This window comes from Saccoglossus kowalevskii, chromosome 18, assembly GCF_978046115.1.
Source record: "Saccoglossus kowalevskii chromosome 18, keSacKowa6.1, whole genome shotgun sequence".
NCBI classification, from domain to species: Eukaryota; Metazoa; Hemichordata; class Enteropneusta; family Harrimaniidae; genus Saccoglossus; species Saccoglossus kowalevskii.
The window spans coordinates 952,104-966,333 of NC_140658.1; the positions used below are offsets into that span (position 1 = coordinate 952,104).

Consider the following 14,230-nt stretch of genomic DNA (forward strand, 5'->3'; position numbering starts at 1 on the left):
TAAAACACGTCCACTAACGGGTATTTTTCCATTACAATAAAATTTCGTTTTAATAGGCACAATTAAATGGACGTTTATTTCCAGTTAATTTTTGCATATATTTGAATTACTGAAATACACCTGTGAAATCGGTTGTGAAATACGAGGCAGCACGTCAACGGACACAACTCGTGCCGAATATTTATAGGAGCGTACCCCCCGGACGCCTTCTAGTATTAATATGCAAATAAGTACCTACATGTCATTTGGGAGAAGAAAAACCTAAACCGGTCGGACGGATGTAACCTTATCGCGATCGTCGCAAAATGGCTCTTGTATTACACCTCCAGAATGCCCAGTTTTTGAAAGGACGATACGATAGACAAGGAAGAGTCACTTTTCGAGGTAAGTAATACAGGTTGTATGTGGAGATATGCGCATTGTTTGGTGGCGGGACTTATCCGTGTTCAAGTTAGCTAGCCGCTGTGTGTGTTTATGTTGCTTTCGCTTTCCGGACCATGGGAGAGTTATGTGATCAGCTGGGGGACCGATCGCACTTGGTCCACTTGTGGTTGTTAGTCTTGACATCGTTCACACGTCTTACAGGTGTGCTTGACTTCAAGAGTACACTATATAAGTTTTATTCACATAGACAGACGAATGATTTCGTATTACTATCTCGGTTTTATTTCAATCTTCGAAGTCATGCCCGCATAGCCACTCGTGTGTGCCGTGAGTCGTTCAGTAAAGGCAATGAATAGCAATATTGTGAAAACGAGATAGAACTATTTACGCTTGAATGTATTTATTCGTGTCCATGTAGTCGACAACAATTTAAACTAATATCCCACATACGACATTTGACAACCAATACGCAATAAATAAAAACGAACGCGTAAACATAGGTAGGTGTATTTTTAGAATGAATTCACATACGTCACAACGCACGCCTTGTATTTCTTTCCAGTTGTGCAGGTAGGCGAACACAACAATTGTGCAACTTTTGAAATATTTAAAACATTTAAATGCCAATTTGTTCACTCCAGATTGGCAATGACCGGACATTCAGTTGTATCCAATATCCTGATGTTAATACTGAAACAATTACATTGTCAAATATAACATTTTTGTTGAATAAGACCATTGATATTTTTGGCTCATATCTGCATAATTTGTAATTTAGGTGAGATTGAGGAAAATCCACACTAATCCCTGATTTTATCCCCGGGGTGGAATATATCAACCTTTTACTGCATATTTTAAAAACTTGTTATTTTAATTTCAAACAACGTATCTCCGTAATTAATAGTTTCTTTGTCAAAATGAATACATACATGTAATAGTGTATTGAGGCTGAGTCTAGAATGTACTGTGTATCACTGTACACTGTTACTATTAAAAAAATAAAAACAGGAAATTGCTGAAATATTTAGTAAGAAATGATTAAAAAAAAAATATTATATCAATAATGGGAAAACGGAACATCAATTTGAAAAAGAAATTACCATTTCAGCCTGGGGTAATTTCATTTTTTCATTGTATTACTGAACCCAGAGTGCAGAGACTGACTATAGATTTGTTGTATTATCTATAGCTATATCGACACAACACAATGGCATTACCTTAGCCACAAGTAACGATATATCTAGTAAGCGTCATATAGATCTGCCGAAAGGTCATTCAATCATTAATTATTTTTAAAAAAAAATGTGCTAAACAAAAACAAGAACCTAAATGTATTCACCTGTTGAGGAAATATCATTACTTCTTAATCAAAAATTAATTATTGTTAATTACAGTTAAAAAAATTATTATGCAAAATGTTACATAACAAATTTAGTGATTGTTAAAACAATATGTGTGAAACTGTATGTAGAGAGTGTTTGTCACATGACTAGCACTACGTATTATTGCCCAATTATTGTAATATGTCACATTTTTATGTTGATTTTAGCCCTGATGAATAGATTTTATTTTTCATAATTGATGGCAAATAAATATACATAACATTTTTTTATTATTAAACTAATAAGAATTATGTATAGTATGAATTTGCATGAAAAATTGTTATATTTTAATATTTAAATAATGCAGGCTTCTGCAGATTTTATAAGATAATAATATTTTTCCAATATTTAAAAATTAGGTTACGCTTTGTGAGACATAAAATATTGTAATTATTGTGTTTGCTTTTACTTCATTTTGTTACTGTATACATATCAGATGGTTTTGTGTGCACATCGCTAGCTATTTGCTAGTCTGTTAAAATATTGAATTTTTTTGTCTGTAGCCTAGCATTTATTGTTTTATATGTGGGGGTGGGTGGGTGTTCAGGTTATGTAGTTTATTTTATTTTATTTATTTTCAGCCAAACCTTTCAAATAAAATTTTTCTTTATTTAACTTACTATCAATAACAACAAATGTACAATAAGGGATTAGCCGCCAGAAAGTAGGGGGGGGGGTAGTATTACTATACAGATTACTCATTTCCATCATTTTGGTTTCGAGATGTTTTATTTTTTTTTTTTTGCTGCTTTTTTTCAAGTTTTTGTTCAATTATTATATTTTTGCAGTAACTTTCTCTATAGATTTTTTTTGTCAAAACTTTTCTCTATGAGAATTATGTTTATCATATTGCACTTCCAAAGAGTTTCTGTTGGCAATTACAAAAACTATACAATTAAAATGCAAAAAATATAATTGTAATTAATAAACTATTCAGCCAATGAAATCCAGATGCAATAAATGAAACAAATGTTACTACGGTAACAGAATTGAAACCAATATAACTTGCTAACACATAATAATTCATACATTAACACAGATAAGATTATGAATTTGGTTCATACAATAAACCATACATGTATCAGTGAAATTCTGTAAACCATACATGTATCAGTGAAATTCTGTAAACCACTTAATTTTGGCTGCTAGGAATTTCTGTTGTTTTGATGATTGTATGCCGTTCCTGAAGAAGAAATTCCGCTAAAGTTGTGACACTCAAACAAACTTGCGATATTTACAAAACTTTATCTCTTGCAAAATTGAAGCGGTTGACAATGTTACATCTCTGTATAAAACTGACAATGAAACACTCAATTCTATCCTGTTTGGTCTTGTATTAGAAAAATAACATTCTGGAAAGTTTTATTTTCTGAAAAATTCTATTTTAATTCAATTTTTTTAGCTATATGCAATCAATATATTATAGTATACATTTTGTATGTTATAATATTCTGTCATTGTTTTTTTAAAGGAAACACAACACTAATAATATTTTAAAAATATGTTTTATCTATATTGTCTAGTGAATGTTTTCACACTGACTGTGTGCTTAAAAATGACTTAAGTCAGCTTTACTCATGACGAGTTGATTAATTAGTATTCATTCACAGTTTGATAGATCATCTTGAATATATTAGTAAAGGATGTTAAAGGCGAAGTACAATGAGAGAAAAAATCCTCTTTGTCGTTTATCTGTCTTTCTTTCAATTCTTAAATTACAAAAGTCTTTAATCAAATGAACTTAATTGTACAGAAGTGTTTTCTGAGTCATTGATGTGATGTTTTTTTCAAAAATGATAATAATTATTGCAAAACAATAATTATTAATTAATAAAGCTTGTAAAATATATGATTTTACATTTGTTAATTTTTCAAAAATAAAAATATGGTTCATTGCATTTATTGCCTCTTTGTGAGAGAGAATATTTTGAAGAAAATGCAAATTATCAGTCAACAACTGAATTACATGAAAAATCAACAATTAAATGACTGAATGGTAGACTTGGGAGGTGGGGTGGAGTGGGATGGCATTTTGTGGGAGGTTCGGATAGGTAGGGATGTGCTCTACATGGTTTTTTGGTTGTAAATGTTTCTTTTTAGTAAGCTAAGGGGTCCCACATATATAAGTCTACCTAGACTTCTTACTATTCCAGTCTATAAAGGTAGCCCATTTTAAATCACCAATTAAATTACTGCATGGATATAACAGTATAGGTCACATTATTCAAGCCATTTGCTTTTTATTATCACATGCATGCTTATGTAAGTTATCTTTGAGACTTACTTATACCTAGTCTGGTTGACCGACTGAATAGTTCTGTAAACCATCATCTTTTGTAATTCTTGTTTCAATTTCTAAATTTCTGAGTCTAATTTGTATATTTGTCATGTAATGTACATGTGCCACAGTGTTGCTAGGTTGCCTGCCGCAGTGTTGCTAGGTTACCTGCCGCAGTGTTGCTAGGTTACCTGCCGCAATGTTGCTAGGTTACCTGCCACAATGTTGCTAGGTTACCTGCCAAATTGTTGCTAGGTTGCCTGCCACATTGTTGCTAGGTTGCCCACTACAGTGTTGTTAAGTTGCCCACCACAGTGTTGCTATGTTACCTGCCAGTGTTGCTAGGTTGCCTGCCAATGTGTTGCTAGGTTGCCCACCACTGTGTTGCTACATGTAGGTTGCCTGCCATTGTGTTGCTAGGTTGCCCACCACAGTGTTGCTTGGTTACCTGCATCATGCATTATGCATCATGGTCTTTATGTGCACATACTGACATTAATGTCTTTTTACCACCAATTCAGTTTTCAACTAGGAATGTTCCACAAAAATATCATTACATACAAACAAGGACAGGTGTTGTGAGTGTATGCATATATTTAGAGTTGATGACTGGCATTGCCACCTGTCGTCTTCATCACCTTCATTTCCTGATATAAAGAATGATTTAAATGTCTTAGTAATATGTAACTCAAAATAGAATTTTTATTACATTGTTTCTGCTTTTACTGCTGTGATAATGAACATATAAGGTATATGTAGGCTTTACCATCATCATAGTCTATTTTGTTATTGTCAAGGGTCGAATATATGAAAATTTACAATACATGTATGTGGTTGGTTGACAATACATGTATGTGGTTGGTTGACAATACATGTATGTGGTTGGTTGACAATACATGTATGTGGTTGGTTGACAATACATGTATGTGGTTGATTGACAATACATGTATGTGGTTGGTTGACAATACATGTATGTGGTTGGTTGACAATACATGTATGTGGTTGGTTGACAATACATGTATGTGGTTGGTTGACAATACATGTATATGGTTGGTTGACAATACATGTATGTGGTTGATTGACAATACATGTATGTGGTTGATTGACAATACATGTATGTGGTTGATTGACAATACATGTATGTGGTTGGTTGACAATACATGTATGTGATTGGTTGACAATACATGTATGTGGTTGGTTGACAATACATGTATGTGGTTGATTGACAATACATGTATGTGGTTGGTTGACAATACATGTATGTGGTTGGTTGACAATACATGTATGTGGTTGGTTGACAATACATGTATATGGTTGGTTGACAATACATGTATGTGGTTGATTGACAATACATGTATGTGGTTGATTGACAATACATGTATGTGGTTGATTGACAATACATGTATGTGGTTGGTTGACAATACATGTATGTGGTTGGTTGACAATACATGTATGTGGTTGGTTGACAATACATGTATGTGGTTGATTGACAATACATGTATGTGGTTGGTTGACAATACATGTATGTGGTTGGTTGACAATACATGTATGTGGTTGGTTGACAATACATGTATGTGGTTGGTTGACAATACATGTATGTGGTTGATTGACAATACATGTATGTGGTTGGTTGACAATACATGTATATGGTTGATTGACAATACATGTATGTGGTTGGTTGACAATACATGTATGTGGTTGGTTGACAATACATGTACAATGTATGTGGTTGGTTGACAATACATGTATGTGGTTGGTTGACAATACATGTATGTGGTTGGTTGACAATACATGTACAATGTATGTGATTGGTTGACAATACATGTATGTGGTTGGCTGACAATACATGTACAATGTATGTGGTTGGTTGACAATACATGTATGTGGTTGGTTGACAATACATGTATGTGGTTGGTTGACAATACATGTACAATGTATGTGGTTGGTTGACAATACATGTATGTGGTTGGTTGACAACACATGTACAATGTATGTGGTTGGTTGACAATACATGTATGTGGGTGGTTGACAATACATGTATGTGGTTGGTTGACAATACATGTATGTGGTTGGTTGACAATACATGTATATGGTTGGTTGACAATACATGTATGTGGTTGATTGACAATACATGTATGTGGTTGATTGACAATACATGTATGTGGTTGATTGACAATACATGTATGTGGTTGGTTGACAATACATGTATGTGGTTGGTTGACAATACATGTATGTGGTTGGTTGACAATACATGTATGTGGTTGATTGACAATACATGTATGTGGTTGGTTGACAATACATGTATGTGGTTGGTTGACAATACATGTATGTGGTTGGTTGACAATACATGTATGTGGTTGGTTGACAATACATGTATGTGGTTGATTGACAATACATGTATGTGGTTGGTTGACAATACATGTATATGGTTGATTGACAATACATGTATGTGGTTGGTTGACAATACATGTATGTGGTTGGTTGACAATACATGTACAATGTATGTGGTTGGTTGACAATACATATATGTGGTTGGTTGACAATACATGTATGTGGTTGGTTGACAATACATGTACAATGTATGTGATTGGTTGACAATACATGTATGTGGTTGGTTGACAATACATGTACAATGTATGTGGTTGGTTGACAATACATGTATGTGGTTGGTTGACAATACATGTATGTGGTTGGTTGACAATACATGTACAATGTATGTGGTTGGTTGACAATACATGTATGTGGTTGGTTGACAACACATGTACAATGTATGTGGTTGGTTGACAATACATGTATGTGGGTGGTTGACAATACATGTATGTGGTTGGTTGACCATACATGTATGTGGTTGGTTGACAATACATGTACAATGTATGTGGTTGGTTGACAATACATGTGGTTGGTTGACAATACATGTATGTGGTTGGTTGACAATACATGTACAATGTATGTGGTTGGTTGACAATACATGTATGTGGTTGGTTGACAATACATGTACAATGTATGTGGTTGGTTGACAATACATGTATGTGGTTGGTTGACAATACATGTATGTGGTTGGTTGACAATACATGAACAATGTATGTGGTTGGTTGACAATACATGTATGTGGTTGGTTGACAATACATGTACAATGTATGTGGTTGGTTGACAATACATGTATGTGGTTGGTTGACAATACATGTATGTGGTTGGTTGACCATACATGTATGTGGTTGGTTGACAATACATGTATGTTGTTGATTGACAATACATGTATGTGGTTGATTGACAATACATGTATGTGGTTGGTTGACAATACATGTATGTGGTTGATTGACAATACATGTATGTGGTTGGTTGACAATACATGTATGTGGTTGGTTGACAATACATGTATGTGGTTGGTTGATAATACATGTATATGGTTGGTTGACAATACATGTATGGTTGGTTGACAATACATGTACAATGTATGTGGTTGATTGACAATACATGTATGTGGTTGGTTGACAATACATGTATGAGGTTGATTGACAATACATGTATGTGTTTGGTTGACAATACATGTATGTGGTTGGTTGACAATACATGTATGTTGTTGATTGACAATACATGTACGTGGTTGGTTGACAATACATGTATGTGGTTGGTTGACAATACATGTATGTGGTTGGTTGACAATACATGTATGTGGTTGGTTGACAATACATGTATGTGGTTGGTTGACAATACATGTATGTGGTTGGTTGACAATACATGTATGTGGTTGGTTGACAATACATGTACAATGTATGTGGTTGATTGACAATACATGTATGTGGTTGGTTGACAATACATGTATGTGGTTGATTGACAATACATGTATGTGGTTGATTGACAATACATGTATGTGGTTGGTTGACAATACATATATGTGGTTGGTTGACAATACATGTATGTGTTTGGTTGACAATTCATGTATGTGGTTGGTTGACAATACATGTATGTGGTTGGTTGACAACACATGTATGTGGTTGGTTGACAATACATGTATGTGGTTGGCTGACAATACATGTACAATGTATGTGGTTGGTTGACAATACATGTATGTGGTTGGTTGACAATACATGTATGTGGTTGGTTGACAATACATGTACAATGTATGTGGTTGGTTGACAATACATGTATGTGGTTGGTTGACAACACATGTACAATGTATGTGGTTGGTTGACAATACATGTATGTGGTTGGTTGACAATACATGTATGTGGTTGGTTGACAATACATGTATGTGGTTGATTGACAATACATGTATGTGGTTGGTTGACAATACATGTATATGGTTGATTGACAATACATGTATGTGGTTGGTTGACAATACATGTATGTGGTTGGTTGACAATACATGTACAATGTATGTGGTTGGTTGACAATACATGTATGTGGTTGGTTGACAATACATGTATGTGGTTGGTTGACAATACATGTACAATGTATGTGATTGGTTGACAATACATGTATGTGGTTGGTTGACAATACATGTACAATGTATGTGGTTGGTTGACAATACATGTATGTGGTTGGTTGACAATACATGTATGTGGTTGGTTGACAATACATGTACAATGTATGTGGTTGGTTGACAATACATGTATGTGGTTGGTTGACAACACATGTACAATGTATGTGGTTGGTTGACAATACATGTATGTGGGTGGTTGACAATACATGTATGTGGTTGGTTGACCATACATGTATGTGGTTGGTTGACAATACATGTACAATGTATGTGGTTGGTTGACAATACATGTGGTTGGTTGACAATACATGTATGTGGTTGGTTGACAATACATGTACAATGTATGTGGTTGGTTGACAATACATGTATGTGGTTGGTTGACAATACATGTACAATGTATGTGGTTGGTTGACAATACATGTATGTGGTTGGTTGACAATACATGTATGTGGTTGGTTGACAATACATGAACAATGTATGTGGTTGGTTGACAATACATGTATGTGGTTGGTTGACAATACATGTACAATGTATGTGGTTGGTTGACAATACATGTATGTGGTTGGTTGACAATACATGTATGTGGTTGGTTGACCATACATGTATGTGGTTGGTTGACAATACATGTATGTTGTTGATTGACAATACATGTATGTGGTTGATTGACAATACATGTATGTGGTTGGTTGACAATACATGTATGTGGTTGATTGACAATACATGTATGTGGTTGGTTGACAATACATGTATGTGGTTGGTTGACAATACATGTATGTGGTTGGTTGATAATACATGTATATGGTTGGTTGACAATACATGTATGGTTGGTTGACAATACATGTACAATGTATGTGGTTGATTGACAATACATGTATGTGGTTGGTTGACAATACATGTATGAGGTTGATTGACAATACATGTATGTGTTTGGTTGACAATACATGTATGTGGTTGGTTGACAATACATGTATGTTGTTGATTGACAATACATGTACGTGGTTGGTTGACAATACATGTATGTGGTTGGTTGACAATACATGTATGTGGTTGGTTGACAATACATGTATGTGGTTGGTTGACAATACATGTATGTGGTTGGTTGACAATACATGTATGTGGTTGGTTGACAATACATGTATGTGGTTGGTTGACAATACATGTACAATGTATGTGGTTGATTGACAATACATGTATGTGGTTGGTTGACAATACATGTATGTGGTTGATTGACAATACATGTATGTGGTTGATTGACAATACATGTATGTGGTTGGTTGACAATACATATATGTGGTTGGTTGACAATACATGTATGTGTTTGGTTGACAATTCATGTATGTGGTTGGTAGACAATACATGTATGTGGTTGGTTGACAACACATGTATGTGGTTGGTTGACAATACATGTATGTGGTTGGTTGACAATACATGTATGTGGTTGGTTGACAACGCATGTATGTGGTTGGTTGACAACGCATGTATGTGGTTGGTTGACAATACATGTATGTGGTTGGTTGACAATACATGTATGTGGTTGGTTGACAATACATGTATGTGGTTGGTTGACAATACATGTATGTGGTTGGTTGACAATACATGTACAATGTATGTGATTGGTTGACAATACATGTATGTGGTTGGCTGACAATACATGTACAATGTATGTGGTTGGTTGACAATACATGTATGTGGTTGGTTGACAATACATGTATGTGGTTGGTTGACAATACATGTACAATGTATGTGGTTGGTTGACAATACATGTATGTGGTTGGTTGACAACACATGTACAATGTATGTGGTTGGTTGACAATACATGTATGTGGGTGGTTGACAATACATGTATGTGGTTGGTTGACAATACATGTATGTGGTTGGTTGACAATACATGTATATGGTTGGTTGACAATACATGTATGTGGTTGATTGACAATACATGTATGTGGTTGATTGACAATACATGTATGTGGTTGATTGACAATACATGTATGTGGTTGGTTGACAATACATGTATGTGGTTGGTTGACAATACATGTATGTGGTTGGTTGACAATACATGTATGTGGTTGATTGACAATACATGTATGTGGTTGGTTGACAATACATGTATGTGGTTGGTTGACAATACATGTATGTGGTTGGTTGACAATACATGTATGTGGTTGGTTGACAATACATGTATGTGGTTGATTGACAATACATGTATGTGGTTGGTTGACAATACATGTATATGGTTGATTGACAATACATGTATGTGGTTGGTTGACAATACATGTATGTGGTTGGTTGACAATACATGTACAATGTATGTGGTTGGTTGACAATACATGTATGTGGTTGGTTGACAATACATGTATGTGGTTGGTTGACAATACATGTACAATGTATGTGATTGGTTGACAATACATGTATGTGGTTGGTTGACAATACATGTACAATGTATGTGGTTGGTTGACAATACATGTATGTGGTTGGTTGACAATACATGTATGTGGTTGGTTGACAATACATGTACAATGTATGTGGTTGGTTGACAATACATGTATGTGGTTGGTTGACAACACATGTACAATGTATGTGGTTGGTTGACAATACATGTATGTGGGTGGTTGACAATACATGTATGTGGTTGGTTGACCATACATGTATGTGGTTGGTTGACAATACATGTACAATGTATGTGGTTGGTTGACAATACATGTGGTTGGTTGACAATACATGTATGTGGTTGGTTGACAATACATGTACAATGTATGTGGTTGGTTGACAATACATGTATGTGGTTGGTTGACAATACATGTACAATGTATGTGGTTGGTTGACAATACATGTATGTGGTTGGTTGACAATACATGTATGTGGTTGGTTGACAATACATGAACAATGTATGTGGTTGGTTGACAATACATGTATGTGGTTGGTTGACAATACATGTACAATGTATGTGGTTGGTTGACAATACATGTATGTGGTTGGTTGACAATACATGTATGTGGTTGGTTGACCATACATGTATGTGGTTGGTTGACAATACATGTATGTTGTTGATTGACAATACATGTATGTGGTTGATTGACAATACATGTATGTGGTTGGTTGACAATACATGTATGTGGTTGATTGACAATACATGTATGTGGTTGGTTGACAATACATGTATGTGGTTGGTTGACAATACATGTATGTGGTTGGTTGATAATACATGTATATGGTTGGTTGACAATACATGTATGGTTGGTTGACAATACATGTACAATGTATGTGGTTGATTGACAATACATGTATGTGGTTGGTTGACAATACATGTATGAGGTTGATTGACAATACATGTATGTGTTTGGTTGACAATACATGTATGTGGTTGGTTGACAATACATGTATGTTGTTGATTGACAATACATGTACGTGGTTGGTTGACAATACATGTATGTGGTTGGTTGACAATACATGTATGTGGTTGGTTGACAATACATGTATGTGGTTGGTTGACAATACATGTATGTGGTTGGTTGACAATACATGTATGTGGTTGGTTGACAATACATGTATGTGGTTGGTTGACAATACATGTACAATGTATGTGGTTGATTGACAATACATGTATGTGGTTGGTTGACAATACATGTATGTGGTTGATTGACAATACATGTATGTGGTTGATTGACAATACATGTATGTGGTTGGTTGACAATACATATATGTGGTTGGTTGACAATACATGTATGTGTTTGGTTGACAATTCATGTATGTGGTTGGTTGACAATACATGTATGTGGTTGGTTGACAACACATGTATGTGGTTGGTTGACAATACATGTATGTGGTTGGCTGACAATACATGTACAATGTATGTGGTTGGTTGACAATACATGTATGTGGTTGGTTGACAATACATGTATGTGGTTGGTTGACAATACATGTACAATGTATGTGGTTGGTTGACAATACATGTATGTGGTTGGTTGACAACACATGTACAATGTATGTGGTTGGTTGACAATACATGTATGTGGTTGGTTGACAATACATGTATGTGGTTGGTTGACAATACATGTATGTGGTTGATTGACAATACATGTATGTGGTTGGTTGACAATACATGTATATGGTTGATTGACAATACATGTATGTGGTTGGTTGACAATACATGTATGTGGTTGGTTGACAATACATGTACAATGTATGTGGTTGGTTGACAATACATGTATGTGGTTGGTTGACAATACATGTATGTGGTTGGTTGACAATACATGTACAATGTATGTGATTGGTTGACAATACATGTATGTGGTTGGTTGACAATACATGTACAATGTATGTGGTTGGTTGACAATACATGTATGTGGTTGGTTGACAATACATGTATGTGGTTGGTTGACTATACATGTACAATGTATGTGGTTGGTTGACAATACATGTATGTGGTTGGTTGACAACACATGTACAATGTATGTGGTTGGTTGACAATACATGTATGTGGGTGGTTGACAATACATGTATGTGGTTGGTTGACCATACATGTATGTGGTTGGTTGACAATACATGTACAATGTATGTGGTTGGTTGACAATACATGTGGTTGGTTGACAATACATGTACAATGTATGTGGTTGGTTGACAATACATGTATGTGGTTGGTTGACAATACATGTACAATGTATGTGGTTGGTTGACAATACATGTATGTGGTTGGTTGACAATACATGTATGTGGTTGGTTGACAATACATGAACAATGTATGTGGTTGGTTGACAATACATGTATGTGGTTGGTTGACAATACATGTACAATGTATGTGGTTGGTTGACAATACATGTATGTGGTTGGTTGACAATACATGTATGTGGTTGGTTGACCATACATGTATGTGGTTGGTTGACAATACATGTATGTTGTTGATTGACAATACATGTATGTGGTTGATTGACAATACATGTATGTGGTTGGTTGACAATACATGTATGTGGTTGATTGACAATACATGTATGTGGTTGGTTGACAATACATGTATGTGGTTGGTTGACAATACATGTATGTGGTTGGTTGATAATACATGTATATGGTTGGTTGACAATACATGTATGGTTGGTTGACAATACATGTACAATGTATGTGGTTGATTGACAATACATGTATGTGGTTGGTTGACAATACATGTATGAGGTTGATTGACAATACATGTATGTGTTTGGTTGACAATACATGTATGTGGTTGGTTGACAATACATGTATGTTGTTGATTGACAATACATGTACGTGGTTGGTTGACAATACATGTATGTGGTTGGTTGACAATACATGTATGTGGTTGGTTGACAATACATGTATGTGGTTGGTTGACAATACATGTATGTGGTTGGTTGACAATACATGTATGTGGTTGGTTGATAATACATGTATGTGGTTGGTTGACAATACATGTACAATGTATGTGGTTGATTGACAATACATGTATGTGGTTGGTTGACAATACATGTATGTGGTTGATTGACAATACATGTATGTGGTTGATTGACAATACATGTATGTGGTTGGTTGACAATACATATATGTGGTTGGTTGACAATACATGTATGTGGTTGGTTGACAATACATGTATGTGTTTGGTTGACAATACATGTATGTGTTTGGTTGACAATACATGTATGTGGTTGGTTGACAATACATGTATGTGGTTGGTTGACAATACATGTATGTGGTTGGTTG

The 14,230-nt window shown here is 35.0% G+C and overlaps 1 protein-coding gene across 13 annotated transcripts in view; it reads left to right on the forward strand.

Moving 5' to 3' along the window:
• The first annotated feature begins 228 nt into the window (after positions 1-228).
• Positions 229-14,230, forward strand: part of LOC100329046 (otoferlin) — a 317,927-nt gene continuing 303,925 nt past the window's right edge. For all 13 annotated transcript variants that reach the window (XM_085492732.1, XM_085492720.1, XM_085492731.1 and 10 more), the window contains exon 1: positions 229-384. In XM_085492732.1, the coding sequence (XP_085348858.1) occupies positions 306-384 (79 nt within the window). In that variant the 5' untranslated portion in view covers positions 229-305. The remainder of the gene's footprint in view (positions 385-14,230) is intronic.